General features: G+C 38.5%; 1 protein-coding gene across 1 annotated transcript in view; it reads right to left on the reverse strand.

The window, feature by feature from the left end:
• ADAMTS5 (ADAM metallopeptidase with thrombospondin type 1 motif 5) overlaps positions 1-9225 on the reverse strand; it is a gene marked incomplete at its 5' end in the record, with an annotated part of 48076 nt that extends 38851 nt beyond the window's left edge. The window contains 2 exons of the mRNA XM_083362548.1: positions 5906-7087; positions 9151-9225. Coding sequence (XP_083218674.1) covers positions 5906-7087; positions 9151-9225 — 1257 coding nt within the window. The remainder of the gene's footprint in view (positions 1-5905; positions 7088-9150) is intronic.
• Positions 9226-23198: the final 13973 nt, after the last annotated feature.

The following is a 23198-nucleotide window of genomic DNA, read 5'->3' on the forward strand; positions in this document are numbered from 1 at the left end:
ATTGAAGCCACAGGATTTTTCACAAAACAAGGAAAATCAGATTGAGAGCTTATTTGGTGTAGTGGGTAAAGCACCAGGCTGGAAAATGGGACACTGAATTCTAACCCCACCTTAGACATGAAAAACAGCTGGGTGACTCTGAGACTTTCTTCAGCCTAGAAAGGAGACAATGGCAAACCAAATCTGAAAATCTTGCCAAGGAAACTGTAGGGACTAGTCCAAGCAGTCACCAGGAATCAATATTGAATCAAAGGAGAGAAGGAGAGAGAAACACTTACTGAAAAGCTCGCCTTGAACATAAAGAAACAGACTGTAAAAAAACCCACCTCAAAATATTGACAGTAAAAGAGTAAGTATCTTCTCATCTCAGGAGAAGATAGTGGAGCCAATGGCTCAAGAAAGGTATGATTATCTAAAAAGAATAAGTAAAAGTATAATCACAATCAATTCTGACAATCATTTGACAATGACAATGAAGACAACTGGAGAAGGTCATGATGAATAGAGGTTAGTGAAGGCTGCTAAAAAGAATATTTTAGATTTATTCAAAGTAACAGGAAATGAAATAATATCCCAGCCCCTTGGTGAAGGTGAATAAAGGATAGCATACAATAAAACAAAAAGTAGATACTGAAATCTATATTAGTTGTTATCTAAGGTAAGGATATCTAATATAAGAATCTGGGGGGAAAAGACTGAAGGCTACTTTAGTTTGAGTATAAAAAAAGTATAGTCAGAGAAAACCTACTGACTTGGAAAGAGTTCAGATCTCCCAGATCTGATTGATTGTATGCTAATTCTCTGAAAGAGAAATCTGATAATTGGACATGAATTAATTATCTCTGAGAAATTCTAGAAAACAAAATAAGATGTCAGCTCTAGATAAACACTACAAAAAGGCATAATTTTTAAATCACGTCACATAATTATTATACTCTGTTCTGCTCACCTTCAATCCTCTGTCCTGTTCTGGGCACTGCGGTATACCATGAAAAGAATTCAACCAATTAGAATAAATGAAAAAAAAGAAAGACAACAAGAATGGCCAGGGATTGGAAACTAAGTCTTAATGGGAGAGATTTTTGTTTAGCCATGAGTGAGTAAGGAAGGACATTATTGTATCTTTCAAAAGCTTAAAAAGAGCTGCCTCCTGTCACTGCAGACTGCAGGACATGGAATAATGTTCTTACATTCCAGGAAGGCATATATAATTGAATATTAGGAAAACTCCCTAAGAGTGAAAGCAAATGGACAGTGCAACCAATTACCTCCTGTGATTTAAATTGCATACTGTGTGGGAGATGATGATTTTCTCTTTATGGTATGTCTTAAAACAGAGGTGGCCTTTAATCTGAATTCCTGAATAGGACAATAGATTCGATAGCCAAATGTGTTTTTCCCCCCCCAAACCTATGACTTTATAAAATATTTTAATTATAAAAGCAAATAATCAGGTTAATATTTTGCTTGTCATTCTTAGATAAAGAAATAGGTATTTAAGGATTTGTTTTATATAACCACCTTACCTCAGTATCGATTTGTTCTTTTAACATTACATTATGTCCTACAATATTAGCATATAACATTAGCATATAAAGCCCTCTTAAAAGGCAGATACTCATTCAGATTTAAAGTGTTCAGCATACTTGATAGTAACATTACAAAAGAAACACTTTCCTACAGATAGCTTTGTGGTGGCATATGTATACTTGGGTTAAGATTACTATAAAAAGAAAATGTTTTTATCCTACATGATCAGAGGTATATAAGGACAAGGTACTTTAACTATATGAACAGTACCAAACTAGTATTCTGTAATAAATAGGATATTTGATACATTATCATATAAACCAGGGATCTTCAAACTTGGCCCTTTTATGACTTGTGGACTTCAACTCCCAGAATTCCTCAGCCAGCATGCCTGGCTGCGGAATTCTGGGAGTTGAAGTCCACAAGTCATAAAAGGGCCAAGTTTGAAGACCCCTGATATAAACAATAGAATATTTACAATGATAAAGCAAAACCTGGAATTTATTAAACATGGACACTGTGGAAATCTTAGGAACCAAAATAAGGCAGGAGCTCCCACATTGCCTGTTGTGCACCTCTAGATGAAAGACTGCAAGGTTGTTTTTGCAGCATTCCTTTTAGAACAGACGTCAACAATTTTTTTTAATTCCATTTATATCCCGCCGTTCTCCGAAGACTCAGGGCGGCTTACAATTTAAAGCACAAATCAATGTGCTTAGCAATTTTATTCTCGGTCCCAGAAATATAGGCACCTACCTCTGGTTGACTCTGGTCTCTGATGAAGAATGGGTCCTACCAAAGAAGATCCATGAATGTTTGCATCACGATCATTGTTTAAAATCAGAATGTGTCAAAAGATAACATTTGAAACATGCTGAATTCAAGAAAGATCAAAGAAATCATGTGCTTATTATCCTTTTAAAAAATAGCAGTGTTATTTAGCAAGCACCATCTGATTTCTGACACAGCACTGCTATCTGATAGCAAGATCAATTTAAATTGATTCCAGTAGCAATCTCCGAATTTTATATGTACGTACCTTTTGCTCTTTCAAAGACACCTGCCTCAACTTAAGGTGCTATTTTGAATATATGCGAATATTAACTTTGCAATGAACGGGATGGAAAATAACTGAAAAACAAACTGTTTAGAAGAAACAGTGTACAGAAACTCAACAGACTCGCATTTGGGCTTAAGCGTCTAGTTGCTAAGGAACCTGCTTTATGCATTCAAAAGAGAGTTGCAAAAGTTGAATAATCATCCTGATGCTGCTGCTTGTCTCATTAAAAAAAACAGCTATTTTTTAAAAGAAAAAAAACCAGGCTTCAGAAAGAAAAAGAAAAACCTACACCTTTTGAGCTGTTCCTTTTGACATTTTTACCTTTAAACTCCTAGTTATGTTTACAGTCTGCACCATGAGCAGTGATTCATTCTCCTTCAAATACTTTAGATGAGGACCTAAACATATTTCTTCATTTCCAGGCATACCTGTTTATTTATCCCTAGACAGAACAAACATGATTTTTCCAACTGAAACAATTCACTGGCAAATCTGCAGTGAATTTAAAATGCACAATTTTCAGCTTAAACAAATTGAGCTATCTTGATTGAAATGAACAGATGCTACAGTACTTGTCTTTCATTGTGCTATGCCATCATGCAGTGTTGGTATAGTATGATGTGTAATTCATCTAGTATGGTTTGTAAATCATAATTGAGTCCTCAGTTTTATGTGTAAATCAGGCTACTGGGGTTTAAGTAATCACGGTTAAAACAAATATGACCTATGTACCCAATCTATGTTATATCATCCACGTGTTGCCAAACCTGAAACAAGACATGATATGAATACTGTTATAATTACATGGTGTTAGTAGTCAAACAATATCTATAAAGCAAGCATGTTTTGGCAAACACTTACCTTAAAAGTCAGTGAAGCTAAGTTAAGTATCATGATGGGTACACATAAAATGACTCACGTAACTTGATGAACTATGCAAAATATAATGGTATTTTATATCCTTTTAATAAACTGATTAGTCTTCATTCTTACAACCCCCAGTTTGTAGAATATGATATATGGGAGGAAAGATGTAGCCTTTATAGCCCAGTATGCCACATTCACGTTCATTCAACACAAAGTATACATCAACTTTTGCTTTGTTTTAAGAGAAAGCTGCTTTTTGTTGTAATTAGCTAGTTATCACCTTCTTGGTTCATGAGAAATAGCTGAATCCACACATCTTATTAAACAATGGTTTGCTTAACTAGGATTTGTAGAAAAATTGGCTGAGGCTGCATAATGCAACAAAACAAGAGAAAAACACCAAACAACCATATTATGGATTGGCACAAGATGTAAAATAGGTCATTGAGAGAGGTAGAGAAAATAACAATTTGTTACCTAATTTTTGAGATTAAATTTATCAACAGAGTTTAACTGTGCATGAAATTACGTTTCTAAAACTGGAGTTAAAACCTGCAAAATATGGGGGCAATTTCCTGTCCTGAAACTTTCTGTTCAAAAGGTATTTTTATATTTACTTCAAGAACATATAGCACAAGTACAGCACGACTAGAACATCATAATATTTCAAATATTTAGAGTAACAGGGACAAAAAATACACAGCTTGGGCATTTTTCTTTTCTTTTCACTACTCCCTCAACCAGAGTACCTCATTCCACAAACTATCCCAAGCCCTTCTTTTTCTGGCACTCTCCAGTGCTGTAGCAGAGGAAGGGAACTAATGGAAAGTTATGTGTTTTTCTGAAAGGAGAAGTGGAAGAACACTCAGAACAAGACATCTGAAGCAAAAACTCATTTGTTTTTCCTTACAAGATAGTCTGTTACACAAACAGTGCCACATGCTCCACACCAGTGCCATGCCCCCAAACTGGTTTAGCCAATCTTTCCAAAACAACATTCAGAACTCATTCCAAAAGTAGCAGGAATAAGACTTGGCAGACTGGAAACCCAGTTTCTATTTTGTGGAGAGTGAGGTACTGCAACCCCACCCTCCATCTAACCTGGTGCACTACTCTGCGGCTGTGTTTACATGTGGTTTGAATTTATGTTCTTCTCTCCTGAGCCACACATGTTGTGCCTCACCAATTTTATTACTACTTTCCCTCCATGCTGAAAACGCCATGTAAAGTCACCAGCAACTATGCAAGGAGGCTGTAAGCTTCCTAAAATTGTATCATGCAATTTGTTCTCACTTAATCGCAACAGATACAAATCTGGCTCTGATCCAAAGAGACTCAGAATCCTTTTGCTTGCTTATGTCACATTTATATAATAATTTTAAAGTACTTAAAGGGGAAAAAGAATATTAATGCAATCTGATGGATTACTGATTTTTCTATTCATATCTTATTTTATTGAGCACATTTTTTTTAAAAAAAAAACAATATTTCAGCAACCTTCAGCAACAGCTCTTAGCAATGTACCTGGTTAAGTTAGATCCCCAAGAGAAATTTAATGTATTACACTTAAGTGCCAACTTTAAAATGGAAAACATTCTGTGGCTTACAGAATTGTTCCAGAAGCTGAACTAGCAAAATCGGTTGGAGTAAGATTTCAGAGAGTAGAAGCTGCATAGTATATCTTATCAGGTTCCAGGTGAAATAAAAACATAAATGTTCTGATATGCATAGCACATTTATATCAGGATTTTGTGGCATTATCATGAAGTATTAGGCATGTCTATTCTATGTTAGAGTCAAAGATCAATTCCCAACTTAAGTGGACTCTGAGTAAATCTAATTTATCCAGTGTTTATAAAAAGCCAAGGTAAGGATAGCTACTCAGACAACTGTAGTTGGAAACTGAATCCATAAGACACTATTCCATTTCCCAATTCCTACAGTGGCATCTTTAGCATCACATCAGTCATTGTTTTTGTATGTGTGTGTAATGTCACAACATACATACAAAAGGGATGCCACTTTCAGCACCACCATTAAGATGCTGCTGTCAATTGCCCATCCTCACGTTGATGCTTCTGCAATCAGATGTCAAGGAAGCCGATAAACAAGGTACTTGTGTGATAACACCTTCCCTTCCTTTGAAATTCCTAATATATAGGTGCAATAATTGTTGGACCTTCCAGCAGTAATTATATGATATTTAAATTTCATTTGGTTTTTTTCATTAGTATTCCACTAGAACAGCATATGCAAAGTGTTAGTATGAATAGGAACACAAGTTAAAGCAGAATCTCAAATACAACCACAACTCAGTATTAACTTCATGAAGTTCAGGAGAAAGCAGCGTACCTAGTCATCTGACACACCTATGAAACAGAAAACGGTATTGAAGATGGAATTTGGTGTTCTTGGACTCCCTCAGCGACGGCCCTTTTCCTAACCTACCTCACGGGTGAAAAGAACAGCTGCATCATAGTGCTCATCATGGTCATCATCCAACTGATTGTGCTGGTGCTGCCACTTGCAGAAGTTTTTGAGTGTGGTGGCTGCATTCTTGGTGATCTCTAGGCCTTTCTCCTTGTCCCCCAGGACCACCACCTTCACAACCACCAGGCGAATGTGATTCTCAATGCTGGCGTGTCCATAGAGCCGAGAAGCAATGGTGGCCAAGGTGAGCAAGTAGTGATGGAGGCCTTTGCCATACTTCTTGGTCATGGAATCATCAGCCACCAGGAGAAGTTCGACCTGCCTGGCTCTAGAGATAGAGCGTTTCCTTCTTTTCCTAGAGTCCACCGGAGGGGCAACAGTGACAGGGGAATGTGCCATTCTGGTGGTCAGATCTATCTCCAGCTTCCTTTCCTGCCCTTGGGTCAGTTTCTTTCCATCCAAAAGTGGGGTCCCGGAGGAACCATGAGTCTCACAGCTGGGACGGGAAGGCAGCGTTTCAAAGCTGAAATGATCCCTGAAGAAGAGATGGACTCTCTGAGCAGACGCATCCCCATAGATCCAGTCCCGAGAAGCCTTTTCCTCTTTGCCCCGGAGCAAAGGTTTCACCGTGTAGCGGGCGTGCTTGACGGCAAAATAGCCCTCTAAGCCACCGCAGAGGTTGAAGATGGCCAGAGACTGGGCACTCCCATCCACCGCGCCCCGATAGTAGCAGTGACCCTTGCCCTGGAGAAGCTGCTCGGCGCTTCCAAGCAAGGCGTCCTTCTCCAGATCTAAGAGGAAGCGCTTCCCATCCAGGTAGAGGATATAGCCCACCTTGCCTCCTCCGGAGTAGGTCTGATCTATGCTTTCGACCACCCCGCTAGGACGCCGCTCCCGGAAAGAGAAAGGTCGGAGGAGCCTCGTCGTCCCCGGCGCCGCCGCCGCCGCCGCCGCTTTGGATTGCTGCGAAGCTTTATCATAGGCAGGTGCTGAAGTTGCTGGGGAAACTCTGGCGGCGGCGGCGGCTTGTAAGCTCGCAGCTAACGGCAGCAGCAGCGGCAGCAGCAGCAGCGAGCAAACCATCTTCAGTTGCCTGGTGCTGAGCTCCGGAGCCGAGCGATTCGACGGCCGGGCAGGGGACGGAAGAGCGGGGCGAAGACCCAGCGTTTGCAAAGGCGGCGGCGGCGGCGGCGGCGGTCGCTTCGGTTCTTCTCACCGGCTTCGGGGAGAGAGAGAGAGAGACGCCGCGCTGGCCGCCGCCAGCAGGCATGGGAGAAGTTGAAAGACTTCACACTTCGCTTGGCGGCCGGCGAGGCATCCGGGCGAGCGTCGGTTGCGGCCACTCGCTCCGACCGGAGGAAGGAAGCCCTCGATTTTTTTTCCTCCCCCCCCACCCCCGTTTTTTTTTTTTTTAATTCTGGCTACTCTTCCCTTCTCCGGGCGTTTGGCGGGCAGGAAAGAGAGCGCGGGGGGGGGGGGGGCAGAAAGCAAGCCCCTCGCTTGCCGGCTGAGGGAGCGGGGCGCGGGGGAGGGAGAGGCAGACGTCCCGGGTTAAAGTGGCGAGCCTCCCTGGTTGGAGTTCGCGGGCGGCGGCGGTTAGCCCCAGTCTGCCGAAGCGAAGCCGAAGAAGCCGGCCAGCGCTGTGAAGATGAGAGGAGGTGGAACAATGCATTTATAGCGGAATGCCATCCTGCAAATGGCAATTTCAATAATTCGTCATTGCAGGCTGCCTCTTAAAGGGAGAGCTTCGCAACATCCACTCCCACCACTTCCTTCGGGAGGGAGGAAGGGGGGGTGGAAGAGAGAGAAGAGCGGGGCAGGGGGTCACGGAGGTAAAGAAGAGAGGAGGGGGGAAGGGGGAAAGCCGGGAGGCGGCGTTTGAATGGGAAAAGGGGAGAAATGCCCAAGTTTCCCTCTGAATCGCTTCAAGCGGCGGCCTTTTTCTTTGGGGGGGGGGGGCCGTTTGTGTGTGTGTGTGTGTGTGTGTGTGGGAAAGGCTGCTGTTTCTTAAGCGGTCAGGTTGACGAGATACTTTTCCTTCAGCCCCCTCTTTCCGTCCGGGCCAGTTTCGACATTGCTCTGGTTGCTCATAACCAGGTCGGCAAGGCGGTGCGACAACTTCGTGGGCAGAGGAGAAAGAGGGACTTTTGGCTCAGAATTTCTCAGCAGGAGTTTAGTAAGCAGAAAGAGAGAGAAAAAAAGAAAAGAAAATAAGATGTTAGTGGGGCTTTTTTTTTTTAGCAAACAGTGACAGACTCTTTAATGGTGTAAAACTGCCCCTGAGTCTCCTCGTGGCCAGATGGGTAGCAAACGAATTTAATAAAGAATATCCATGATGGCACCATCATCTTGTCCAAAGGAGCCTTTACACTTCTATGGAAAAGCAGCAGCATTTCACCAGGATTTGGTATAAAAAAAAACTAAGCCATCCAACCTTTCTTTTGTTTCCTTAGTTTGAAGTGGCATTACCCTCTTTCAACCAAGGCAAAGGTCACAGTTTGGAAGGTCTGTTATTTCCTCAATTTCCCAGCAAACAAAGAATTATTTCTTACTGCAATGTATCTGGATTATTTTTTATCACCTTGTAAGACGCTCAGAGTCCCCTCCAACCACAAGATAAGCAGCCTACAAATTTAATAACAGTTAGTTTAATATTAATTTGAATTTGCTCTCTACCTTTTCCTGTCTCCACTAAGGCAAATGCCTTAAGATATTCTTTATTTATTTACTGTTTTATCATCATCATTTTAAATGTCACACAATGCTTGTAAGGCCATATTAAATCTCATAAAAAATAAAGATAATTATGAATGTGTGACAAAATCCCACCATTTTTTATGTGCACCACATGTATGACTCACGTAGTAAAGGGCAAAACTTTGATCCATGGGTGTCATCTTAAGCATGCCACCTAAATTTCAACTAAGGAAAATGAAGTAACATTATGGACTCCTGAAGAATAAGTCATATAAGCAAGCACAATCTGTCATTACTTAATATTGGCATTGATCATGAGCCAATTCAGCTGAGACATCACTTAGCTTCTAATTTCCTATTCCTTAGAACTATTACTAATACAAACCAGTATCAGTTTTATTAAAGGAGTTAATTACCTTACAAGATGGTTAGTTACATTACCCATAACACTGGATTCTTGCAGTCTTATATACACAGATTTGCTGTATTCATCTGCAAGGCCCAGTGTTGTTGTTCAGTCGCTACGTCATGTCTGACTCTTCACAACCCCATGGACCACAGCACACCAGGCCCCCGTTTTCCACTGTCTCCCAGAGTCTGGCCAAACACATGCCCACTTCATCAATGACATTATCTGCCATCCCCTTTTCCTTTTGCCTTCACTGTTTCTCAACATCACAATCTTTTCCAGTGAGTCCTGTCTTCTCATTTGGTGGCCAAAGTATTTGAGCTTCAGCTTCAGTCTCCATCTGTCCAGAGAACAGTCAGGATTGAGTTCCTTTAGGATTGACTGATTAGATCATCTTGCAGTCCAAGGGACTCTTGAGAGTCTTCTCCAACACGGCAAGGCTCACTTAGTATAACTTCTCTCATGTGAAATTGTGCGTTGGACCACACCTACATCTACCATACCAGTACAAAACACTGTGATGCAAGTGGAAAGTAGAAATGCAAGTGGTAAATAGTCAAATGGGCAAGGTGCCAAACTCCTTTGTGATCGTTCCTCCATACAGATTATTAAAACACTCATAGGTCTGAAGAAAAAGAATGGGATTCTTTCCTTTATATCCTGCTGGAGTCTTCCCATATTGATTCCATAATTGAAAAGAATACAGAGCGTTTGTTCATGTGCAAATGCAGATTGATTTGATATTGAGTAGGTACTTATGAAGCTACTAGGATGGGAGAGAACAATCAAAATTCAAGTTCACTTCAGGCAAGGAAGCTCAGAGTAACTCTGAGCCACTGTCTCAGCTCAAACTATCTCCAGTGTTATTATGGTGGGGGGAAATGGAAAAGGTGGATATAAGATAATGTAGACAAACATTTTAGTTTTACCCTTCATCGTTTCTCTGACTTTGCAATTCTAAAAAGAAGCAATGATTTCCTAGAGTTTTCAGTGAATTTAATCTGAAAGATTCATAGATGCCTCTGTATGCTAATAAGACTTTCCTTTATTGTGTTAAGTGCTGAAGATTGCCTAAGTTGTGTAATAGACTGCATTATAGGAGACCACATTAAAATTAAACCCAGACAAGATGGGACATTGGTAGATAGAAAATTGAACTTTGGAATTAAAACTCATCCTAATTTGGACAGATCCTGCACTTTTGTTAGAAGAATTGTTTGCTCATTGGAAATATTCATCACTGAATTTTCAGGTAGTAGCTGTGACATAGCATGCATTTACATAATTCTAAGTGTGCTAACGTTACTTTTTTTTTTACATGTCCAATTGGATTGACCCAAACTCAAGAGATGCACAAGAGCACTGGACACTTTGTTCTGTCTTACAGTAAGTCCTCTCTCTTTGAGAGCTCTTCTTTTTCTCTTAATGGCCAGAATTTGTGCCCTTTTTTTATACCGTATTTTGTTCCTGCTCTGTTCCTATACATTTTTCCTCTCTTTTACACCTTTATTTATTAAATTTTTATACCACCCTTCTCCCGAAGGACTCAGGGCGGTGTACAGGGCAATAAGTATTAAAAGACAAAGTACAAAAGTTAAAAACAATTAAATATTATGCCCGATATACAGTAATTAAAAACCATGTTAAAACCCCAACCCCATCAAACCAGGCCGGATTGCTCAAATAAGTAAGTTTTTAGATCCCGCCGGAAGGAGCGAAGGTCGGGGGCCATCCGGAGCTCAACCAGCAAGCGGTTCCACAGGTCTGGCGTGCCCACAGAGAACGCTCTCCCCCTGGGGGCCACCAGTCGACATTCTTTGATCGGAGGCACCCTGAGGAGGCCATCTCTGTGGGAGCGCACTGGACGGAGGGAAGTTGACGCCGGCCGCAGGTGTTGCCGTAGGTAATCCGGACCCATGCCATGTACGGCTTTGTAAATCATTACCAACACCTTCTCCTCGTCCTGAAAGAAAAAAAACACCTTCTTTTGTTCAGCTGATGTATTGTTTGCTGGTGGCTTCAGAGCGCCAAAATACACATCTCCCATTACTACCACTCCCAATCTGTTTCAAGGTCCTAGCTGTACTTGCAGGTCTGCTGTGCCAGTGGTAGGCAGAAAGCAGCACAGGTGCCTGCAATTTGTAACAAAGCAGCCTGCTCTTCCACAGCCTGCTTTTCTAGGCTGGTTGGACTTGATGACACTTATCTACACCTTGGATGCATTACAGCTTGATTACTACAACATGTGCTTCATGCAGCGCTCTTTAGAAGACCAGAGCAAAACACAGAAGGTGGGATAGTAATTGATGCTGACAACACAATGGTTATTGATGTTGATAACACAAAAGTGATTTTTGAAATACACACGTTTTCCAGATTTATATTTTAGATATTGACTATCTAAGCTCCAAACTGCTTAGAGCCTGATTGAGTGAAGGCCTTCTCTCACTGTGAATTCTCTCCAGCTTTTAAGCTATTCAAGACAGCCCTTTTGAACACGTCTTCAGTGTCAGAGGCCTCAATGGCTCCGATAAAGACCTATAGTAGAATGTCATCACATGCCCAATACATCGTCATATAAACATGGCACTTACAGGCTTGCTGTCTGATATAACTACATATGACATGCCATGTGCATGATGATGTGTTTGCACCGAAGCCATCATTGCTGGCCCTCCCACCCCTGAGACCCTTCTCCTTTTTGGCCAATGGGAGAATGTCTTTCACATTGTTTCTGGGCTAAGATAATCCCATTTGGGCCCTGCTGACTCAGCACAGAGACAATGTTATGTAGAGATGTTATGTAACATCTATAGTTGTTATATCACTTTGATACTAATTTTGTATTCATTAGAGCCCATAACTCCCTCCAAGGTGTGTTGTTGTGCCCGGGCCAGGTGGGCTAGTCACCTGGAGAAAGGGATAAAAGGGCAGGATTGCCGGTAACCCCTTCAAGGCAAGCGGTACACTAGTAACTTGTGTTTCCATTTTTGAAGCCATTTAATTTTTTTACTTTGATTTTTTTTTTAAAAAAACGCTAACTATTCATTGGAGTTGAAATGCAAAGATAAATTAAACAAATGTTGAAATTTATATTCTAGCTTTCAACCCCTTTAGTTAGATTATATGTAACAAATCTAATTTATAGTATTTTTAAATTACAACAAAAAAGATAAAAAAGAATACAAACTAAAACAAATAAAACATATGCAGAAAAAATCAAAAAGAAAAATACAAAAGAAAGAAAAAGTAAGAAAAATGTGTAAAGAAATGTATTCCCCCATCATCTCTTCATCACAAGAATAAACAATTTTAGTGACTTGTCATCTTCTCTTCAAATATAACAAATGATCTCTTCTTCCCATATCCCATCTCTTATCTATAAATTTTGTTCTGTCCTGGTCAGCAAAATGTCATTAAGGGTTACCAGAGATAACAATATATCTATTTTAACCTTCATCCAATAGGCCAACTTTATCCCTCGTCACAAAATTCTTCAAAGATTTAACTTTGTAAATCTAATATAAAAAACTTATCCAGATCACTCTTTTGCTTCTTTATTTTTATATTCCATTTGAATTATTATGATGTCAGCTGATTTCATTTGTATATCCAGTGTAGCATCTTCTTCTGCATCATTCCTGCATCAATTCTAAAATCATATTTCAAATCCATCTGGGTTGTTAATCTATTTGTAATTTTCCAAAATCAAAGCTCTACTCATCCTTTTGCTGTTTGTTCCAAAACAATTTAATTTGTACTTGCAACTTCTTTTACTAAGAAATGAAAGAAATTCACTCAACGCCATAAAACCTGTGAATCCAAAGGTTCCTAATAGCTGAAAAGCAATTAAGAAGCAATTTACAAAAATGATTAGAAATGGAAGTATGTGAACCCAGTGTCCTTTTAAAAGCTCTGACCAGGTTTTGTACAAAAAAATTGGCTTTCCCGCATCTCTCAGAACATTAAACCCACTGGAGACTGCTTTCTTACAGTCTCCTCATAGGGAACAACTGCATGGAACACTTGTGGGTGATCTCAAGTCTCTTTGTCTGGAAAGGAATTACAAAGCCACTCTAGTCACTAGCTTTTCATTTTGCAGCGGCAGTTGGTTCTACTTTTAATGAAGATGCTTCAGTTTGCCACTTCTTCCCCCAGAAGTCAATGTTTTGAGAATTGCCTTATGAACTGATTGGATTGATAAATTTGAAATTCATTGAAACTGAATTTGAAACAGGAATTAATTGAATTTATCTTTACTTACATTCCTATTTCATGCTTATAAAAATCAAGGAACTGATGAAGGAGCTCTGTTTTTTACAATAACATTCAGAATAGCTCCATATGTGCTTTGCTATACTTCTTACAAACACTTTATTTTCCAGTGAGAAATATGACTTCAAGAGCAATTACTTCAAGAATAATTCACTCCAACTGGTTAGTTCACACATCATGCTAAACCATAGACTGTTTATTTTTGGTTGAGTGAAAAACATGAACAATGCATTAAAAATCTGACTTAATTATTTATATGAACACACCCTTGAATTAACTTTTTAGAAAAGCAGGATCTGGATCCTATGGTATCTATGTTTTGTTATCCCAGCTAAAATTGGTAAACTTTTCCTTTACTGTAGAGCACGTTTTACTTCTTTTTTGTGAGAACACTGTGAGTTTGAAAGTATGATTTTGCTTTTCTTTATGATCAAGATATCTTCCTGAAAGAGTGGAGCGTGGGAAGTAAAGGAAACGCCTTTGGCTTCAGTCTTGTAGTTCTCTCTCTCTCTCTCTCTCTCTCTCTCTCTCTGTGTGTGTGTGTGTGTGTGTGTGTGTGAGAGAGAGAGAGAGAGAGAGAGAGAGAGAGAGAGAGAGAGAGAGAGAGAGAGAGAGAGAGAGAGAATATATTACATGTCAACAGGAATCTGTTTGGTACAATTGATACAAATTTATATCAATTTCACGGATTCCCTACAAACTATGTTGACTTAAGAATAGTGTAATGGGTATATTGCTATATCCTGTAGGGGAAGCAGCATTCTGTGATGTACTGTACGAAAAAAAATGCTATTTAAAAATTCAGTTGTGTTTCTGGTTTATATTCATAATTTTATGCTGTGAATAATTACAATATTTGAAGATCAGTTGATAATTCCCACACTAGAGATAGTAAAAGCAGAAGTTTCAGTGCAGCTTTTATTAGCAGTAAGTCTATGTAACATACAGAGATTTGATGCCTTATATAAACTTTAGTACAAATGCTGAATTCACAGAAATCACTGTGCAAAATAAATGGTAATTTTTGACCACTGAACCTAATATGCAATGTGTTTAAAACACATGTTGGGTGGAGACCTCTGTCTAGAGGAAGTATCAGATGCTTATGGTCTCTTACCCCTTCTCTTCTATAAACCACAGCAAGAATATCAAGGGAGGAATAAAATGTTAAACACTCTGCTTTAAAAAGAAAAAAAGGGAAGGCGGATTCATGTTAAAAATCCACAATGTTTTAAAACAATATATATGTACTGTAGGATATGTATTCCAATTGTTGCTTTACAAAACATAAATTTTAAACTTTTCAATTATAATGCCTTATGATAAGAACAAATGTTTATCTTTTTTTCCTGTCACTTAATAGCTGCCCCTGGAATGGTAACAGCACAGCTGTAGGCAGGAAAGGGCAAATAGAATTGGAGCCAAGAGTATTTCAAATATGTCCCTTTGAGCTACTATTCCTTTGAAGCAGTTTCAAGAATCTGAACAGCTAATATTTTTTAGGGCCACGGTTAAGATTGCCATAAAGAAAATTAGTGTTAAGTCTTAAAGGGTGGATTAAATTCGCATATCATGCTAAACTAAGGGTTATTGCGTTTTGTTTTGTTTATTTAGTGTAATGCGTGAGCAGTGTATGAGCCCACCCATTATGGAATTATCTAAGACAAATTTAGACAGCATATCTTTGTTGACTAAAGTGCAATGTATAGATTTATGCTCACACGTGCACAGCCATGTGCACATAGACAAAATCAAGCACATATATGGAGGCTAGGTAGAATGGGTTTTAATTGATTCCATTCTGCCTTACAAACATTCTTTCCTTTTTAAAATCATCTTCTATCATTTAAAATTTCCTTTAGATGGTTGGGATTGGTCCTGTTTATTCAATAACAGTGTAAACTATGTTATCCCATGGAGTTTTGCCTTAGTATTTGTAGCATTAACTTGAGAGGCTAATTGAAGACAAGAAGTTTACCAAACCCAAGTACATCCTCAAAAGGATCCTTGTCCTTGCACCCTATATTGTCTGCATAGGAAATGTTGGGCTTGGAGAAGAGGGAAAGTATTAGTTCCACACTGGAGCACTTAAAGATGATTTGGATTACCCCAGCTATGAGCTAATGAGGACAGGAAGTCAAACACTATGAAGGTACATTCTTTACAAAGAGAGGGCATTTTCCTCCCATGGAAAGCAGGATGTGTGGATGATCCTTTAGTGTTTCTGCAAGTCTTATCCCTTTGGTCCTGGGATTCATTTGTTTCTACATTTTTTAATCTTTCAACCTCTTCTTCTGGAGTTTTACCTACATTCTATCATCATTAAATTGACTTGCTCCAACACTTCAGTAGGAAAGAATTTAACTTCCAAGAAAGGGAATGGTCTGATCAAGACTCTCTGGGTGAGAATTCATTCCTTGGAGCTGAAATCTTACAAGAGAAAAACTACCCTTTTCTCCTTTCTTTAATAAGCAAGTAAGAACTTTCTCGCTCAAAAGAGCCAAAGGGAAGGTGTAAGTACTGCAACTTCAACAGGCAATGAGTGAGTTGAAGTTTCCCTTTGTTGATGCTGTGATTGCTCGCTTTCTCTTAGTTGTCCTCTTAGCTGATGGTGCCCCACTCAGAGTTCACTGTGGAAATGCTCACCATGTCCTCAAAAGTTTATAATTAGAATTGTCATACTTCTCTCCCTTTTTCTCTTTTTTCATCAGTGACCAGGGTAAATATAACTGAGTTTTGGCAAAGCCAAAGTGTAAGGTAGGGCTTGTGAAAAATAAAATAAAAACGTAAGCTGCTGCATCCATTTATTATCATAGCTGTAATTCTATATTTTGGAAAAAAATATATTCCAAGGTAATCCCCTAATTATTATTCATTATTATAGTAGCTGTTTGATATCTACTGAATATATTTTACATTATTCCCAGTATTTGCCTATTGAATGAATGAATGAACCTTTATTGTCAAAGTACAACCATGTATACATTGAGATTGGCTGAGCCTCCCTTCGTGTCCCCCACCACCACAACTCACCGTGGCAACAAACCCATAACAATATCAAAAGCAGGAGTATTCAATTCTTTTCCTCGGCAGTCATTTTACTATGTAACAAGGATATGACAGCCACAAAATAGGGATGCTTCATACTTTTTTATTGCATTTCTTATAACAGTTGTCAGATTGATAAACTGATAGAACTTGAATGTCTTCTCAAGAAAAAGTCCTCTAGTGAGCAGAATATTCTGTCTCCATTTTAATGTATAAATCAGAGGAAACATTTTGTATTCATGTACCTTTTCCAGCTTATTTCTTCCATTGTTCTGCACACTAACTCAAAAACTCAGTCAAAAAAATTGAAAGAGAAATTAGAGCCAAATTACAGAAGAAATTACATCCTTTTGCCCCTGATAAATTATCAATGAACACCATCAAAGACCAAATGCAGCAGTAATTCTCAAAGACATTACTGGGTAAGACAATTTCAGATTGATTAAGGAATTATAAATTGTTTTGGAGAATTCATGAAGAATTTAATAAACCTGTTTGGCTGGAGTAAGTAAATCATTCTTCAAATATTTCCTAGGGCTAGTGATACATTTCACTGGCCGGTGTGTGAGATACAACTGAAAACAGTATGAAACAAACTCACAAATGGCTCCATAGTCTTACAGTTTAATTAATTAATTCATTTGTTATAGAATGTGTAATTAGTCTAGAGAATAACTCATTCATGTATAAATAAGTAATGAACAAATTGTTCTAGGGGTATTGCACAAAGGCCACCTTATTATAAATTACTAAGGATGCCATTTCTGAAGAAATGAGTAACATTGTAGATTTGCAGAACCAAGAACTAAAGAGATTATAACTTTGAATACAACCTTAGAGCAAATGTCAGAACTGGTGTGGATTTTTCAATAAAAAAGCAGAGCCCACAATAAATATAAATACTATAGAACTCAGTAAATGAAAGTTATTGTGAGAAACTCTACAACGTTTCATCTGTGATGCAAAATCAGTAAGTTTTTTTTCCTGGATGTGACAATGGCAGTTTGAAAAGCATGCCTTGGTAATTATATCATATTTTTCCATGCTGAGAAGATAGTGATCCATCTGTAGTTTATCACAAGTACATTGGAAAAATGTTGTTAGCTAAAGGAGGTGTGGCATCTACGTGGAGCATATAGTCCTTCTTCACTTAGAACCACATTTCTCACCAGATCTGACTTATAATGTGGGGCAGACAAGATTCTGGAACAAAATGAAGAAAAGTCAGGAGACATTGAAAAAGCCAGATACAATTGGCAAATTAAGAGAAAATATTATGAACGTCTCCCATGTATTTGCTCTGATGAATCCCAGTGAAGTCTCTTATTATTTCTGAAATACGTTACTCCTACCATAGGAAAAACAGTATTGTGTAAAAGCATTTTGTGGAACTGTGGGGTTTTTGTTTAGTTCAATTGGCTGAAATGTCTTTTATTTGCCAACTTGGGTGTTCGCACTTCGCTGGATTGCAGAGCAATCAAGAGAAAACTATACACCACAGGATTTATACAGTAGTTAGTGTTATAAACATTTACCAGTACTGTGTTTTCCATAAGAAGATCAGTCTTTGGCACTCTCTCATGTGGAGTTCTTTAGGATCCACCCCACCAATGCAGAATTCCAAAATGGTGGTTTTGAAAATAAATTTCCAGATTTAGCCACATCTGAAGAATCCATGAAATGCTTCTTTGAAGCTAGGATTAACACCTTTCCCACACTGAACGATAAAAGCAGTATTTATGTCATTTTTTTCCTATTTCTTTTGCTAATACAGTATATATACATGCATACACACACACACACAAACACACACACAAACACAAAATACATACATACATGCATACACACACGTGTGTGTGTGTGTGGTTTTGGTAGAGAGCAGCAGTGGAAGATTCCAATCAAGAATGCATTGATAAATAAAATGATAAAATCTCACACTTTCCCCTACATTAAATAAACAAACTTTGGTGGAAAGAATATGTTGGCTAGTATAGATTTTAGTTTCCTTTAGGAGATTATGTTCTGTTTCACAATGCATTTCTAATACCTACATTTGGCATCCATTACTATCATATTACTTACTATGCCAAAAAAGACACTATTTATTAAGGCATTGATGCTTTAAAAATATCTCAGGAAGTGGTCCAGTGAAGTTGTTCAACTGCAATTTTATAACAAATTTATAATTCAACTGCAAAGTTATAACTAGTAGCCAGCACGGGTTTGTTAAAAACAGATCATACTAAACCAATCTTATTTCATTCATTGATAAAGTGACAAAACTAGTAGTCCAGCGAAATGCTGTGGATGTAGTATACTTAGATTTCAGTAAGGCATTTGATGAAGTAGACCACAACCTACTCCTTGGTAAGGTAGAAAAGATGGAATAGACAACATCACCAACAGATGGATCTGTAGCTGGCTGGCAAACCATACTCAACGAGTAGTCTTCAATGGTACTATATTCACATGGAGAGAAGTAAGCAGTGGGGTACCACAAGGTTCCGTCTTAGGCCCAGTACTCTTCAATATCTTCATAAATGACTTAGATGAGGGAATAGAAGGGGAACTCATCAAATTTGCAGATGACACCAATTTGGCAGGAGTATCCAACACCCTAGAAGACAAGCTCAGGATCCAAAAAGATCTTGACAAACTTGAACAATGGGCCCTATCCAACAAAATGAATTTCAATGTGGAGAAAAGCAAAGTTTTACATTTAGGCAGGCAAAATTAAAGGTAGAAATACAGATTGGGTGAGAACTGACTTAAAAAACAGTAACTGTAAGAGGGACCTTGGAGTCCTAGTGGATGATCACTTGACTATGAGCCAGCAATGTGCAGCAGCAGCCAAAAAAGCTAGTAGAATCCTGGGTTGTATAATCAGAGGCATAGAATCAAGATCACACAAAGTATTAGTACCGCTTTATAAAACCCTAGTAAGACCACACTTGGAATACTGCAGCCAGTTTTGGTCACCACGTCACAAAAAAAGATGTTGAGTGTTTGGAAAAAAATTCAGAGAAGAGCAACTAAGATGATGAAAGGCCTGGAGACTAAAACATATGAAGAATGGCTGCAGGACTTGGCTTTGGCTACTCTAAAGAAAAGAAGAAATAGGGGTGACATAATAACAGTACGCCAGTATTTGAGGGACTGCCACCAAGAAGAGGGACATTATTCACCAAAGCACCAAGAAACAATGTCTGGAAAATGATCAAAGAGAGAAGCAACCTGAAATTAAGAAGAAACTTCCTGACAGTGAGAACAATTAACCAGTGGAACAGTTTGCCTCCAGAAATTGTGGGTGCTCCATCACTGGAGATTTTTAAGAATAGGCTAAGTCACTTGTCTGAGAAGGTATAAGTCCTCCTGCTTGAGCAGGGGGCTGGACTAGAAGATCTCCAGGGTCCCTTCCAGCTCTATTCTATTCTAAATTATAGTCACAAAGATAACCTAGCTTTAATATTTCACTAAATGAGTTCCAAAGAATGCTATACATTCAAAGCTGAAATACTATTTGAATGGAGGGTCATACCATTTAATGCAACTGATATGTAGTTTTGGGTATTCTTATGGATTTGGTGCTCACTGTCTATACACTGAAGTGTTTTTTGTACATTTAACTATCTCATTAATGCAGCTGCCTCTAAGAAAACCTCTCTTGACCTCAGTTACTCATGCCATGGTTATAGTTAGGCTTCATGCACTCTGTGTTAGGGGACTGCCTTTAAAATAATATCCAGAAAGTACAATTAATGTAAAATATGGCAATGAAAACATTTTGATAATCTAGGTATTTGGTATTTCAACATAGGATTATGTTATTAAATATTTGTCTTTTTCTAGAAAAAAGTTTTCTTAGTTAAAATTACATTTTTTTCAGGAAAGAAAGCAGTTACTTTAGAGCTGTTGCACTTTCTTGTATAATGTCAAGCTTGATGTACTTTCCAACATCAAACAGTCTTCATAAAATGTCAATAATATGTTGTGTTTATGGAATGTTGTTACTGCTTCTCTGGCGCTCATGCTCCATCACATATATTTTAGTACTTCAGACTTAGATACTGTGGTCAGCCACCACCCTGTTTACATGCATTTTCCTTTCCTTCTACTACTGATTTTCAGTTAGCTGTATGCATATCACAATAATCTCTTTTTTTTCTTTTTCTCCCTCTGGAAATATTTTTTCGGGAGGATTCATTTCTCTGAACATTCTTTTGTTTGATCATGAAGGCACAAACAGACTCCAGGAAAAAATAAGCATATTTAGGATTCAGCAGGTCTACCATATCTGGCTGATAAAAATCCAGATGACCACAACATGTCAACAAAAAAATAAAGTTTAGAAATGCTGCTGTTCATCAAACATTCATCCAGATTTTTGCAGTCCAGTTATGATAGCTCTAACTTGAATACTGTGCTTGAGGTGGATTGTGCATCATCACCACCACCAGTACTTCAGGAAGTAATATTTAGAGAATAACATTAGGTTATCACACTGTCTTGATGTTGCCTGGATTTTCATTCATTCATAAAGATAGGTATTAACTCCTCATTGAATAGGAGATGAGGAAAGAAGAGGAAAATTATTTTGTTCTCCAAATTCATGTTGATGGATAGGGGAATCTATTGATCGTTACTTATTTCTTCACTTGGTCTGACCCGGGTGAAAATCATATTTTACGCAATGAAAAAGCACAATGAAGAGGGATCAGAAAGTGTTTGGAGTGTTGAAAGTTGCATTGTTGCAGAAAAAGCCTTCCCAAACAGTCTTTCCTCTTCCTCCTTTTCCAATTCCTACAACAGCGTTATTTGTCTGGAACTCTTGGGAAATTCAGCTATATTTTTAAATGTTTAAATAAACAAAAGATAGTGTGGCCTCATTTTTTATTCTCAGAAATCTTGTTGGCTTATCTGCAGCCATTTTTCTTTTTTGTTCAGTCAGTGTTGGACTTTAATTTCAATTTAGGACTGAAACAACTGGCTATGTACAACTTATGTGGTTGATCTGTTTGTGCTTAAAAGGAAGGACTCTCTCCCTAATTCAATATATACTGGTTTCCAATTTTTGTTTCATTTAGTGTTACTGAAATAAAAAAAATACAATTGGCACATCTTGCTACAGTTCAGTAATAGAAAAATGTCTTTGCCATTTATGTCCCCAAAACAGTTTTCAATGTTATACTGCTCTAATAAAGCAGTCATGCAATCAAAGAGGGAAATAGAATATTGAAATGCACATAATATGCCTAGTTCTCAAGACTAAAGTTGAGTTACCTTAACACTTTTCAATATATTTTGTCAGACAGTTAAATCAGGTTTATGACTGAGGTAATTGTAGCAAATCTAGGTTTACTGGGAAAGCCCATGTGAAACCTAAAACAATATAAATCTCCTAGACAGATTGTTTCACAGAGAGCAACTGCATTCAAAAGATCTCCCTTCAAGTCATTCTCTACATAGAATGCAGAAACATATAGGCTTTTGATAGTTACCACATCATTTATACATTGCTCTATAATACATATAATATGGATGAGCCTATGTAAGTTGGGGTACACATCTTTTTTAAAACTGTAGTATGCTAATTTTAGGATTTTTTAAATTCCTACTTTCATCTGTTTCCCAACAAAAATGTCATAAAACTGAATTTCATTTCAGCAATTATGGTTGGGAATGAGTCTGAACTTGAAGTGTTTAAAAAAAGTAACTTGGGGCATCTTTCAGGTAAGAATCAATGGCAAGTTAGATCCTGTAGATCAGGGGTGTCAAATTCAATTTCATGAGGGCCACATCAGCATTGCGGTTGCCCTCAGGGGGCCGGGTGGGTGTGGACTGGGTGGGCGTGGCCTACTGGGTGGGCGTGGCTAGAGTGTGTATGGCCTACTGGGTGGGCATGGCCAGCTCTACATCATTGACATCAAGGGTGCCTATGGGGGCCTGGGCAGGAGTGGGACAGATCTGAGGATCTCTGGCAGAAGGAGGGTCTCTGGGCCAGTGCCAAGGCAGTGGGGGCCGTTCCCTCACTGTTGCCAGGATGGCTTTGCGGGCCACATGAAACCACTTCGTGGGCCGGATCTGGCCCCCGGGCCTTGTGTTTGACATGTCTGCTGTAGATATAGATATAGGTATAGATTTGGATGATATAGATATACAGTAGATATAAAAGAAAATCTATAGGGAAATTGACTGGAGACCTAAAGCAAATTACTGTCAAAGTAGAAGTATTGGAAACTTCCAAGTCATAAATGGAAGTCATGAGGTCATGAAGAAAGATTTGGACAGTATAGCATTACTGGAATTGAGAGAAAAAGAATTTTGTTTAAGACTTAAGAGTGGTTCCAGAAGAACATGAAAAAATATTAGACAAGTCTCTAATTTCTTGGGCTGGGATGAAGATGACATTGAGATAGAGTTAGATAAATTTTATAGGGTTAATAGACATTTTGCAAAATTAAGAAATATTCTCATGAATTTTGTCAGGAAGAAAACCGAGATCAAGTTTTGTAGAAGCATTTTAATATTAAATTGAGGAGTGATAATACAGATATGAGTAAATGTCAACTAAAATGCTATGCTAAGAGAAAAGGTCTTTTTTAAACCTGACAAATGTAAACAGAAGAAACTTCTATTTAGATGGGATAAATTCAGTGATGGGATTCAAATATGCGAACAACTGGTTCTCTGTGTGGGTGCCACTTCTGGAAGTCCATTCTAGGCCTGGGCAACAAAAAATTAGCTACCGGTTCTGCCGAAGTGGTGTGAACCGGCTGAATCCCACTACCTGTATAAATTAGAAGGGGTGATTTCTACTTTTAAACAGCAGAAATTCAGATTGAACTCTGTAGAAAGTAATAATGTTTTGAAAAGAATTAAAGA

The sequence above is a fragment of the Vipera ursinii genome (genome assembly GCF_947247035.1).
Source record: "Vipera ursinii genome assembly, chromosome: 4".
NCBI lineage: Eukaryota > Metazoa > Chordata > Lepidosauria > Squamata > Viperidae > Vipera > Vipera ursinii.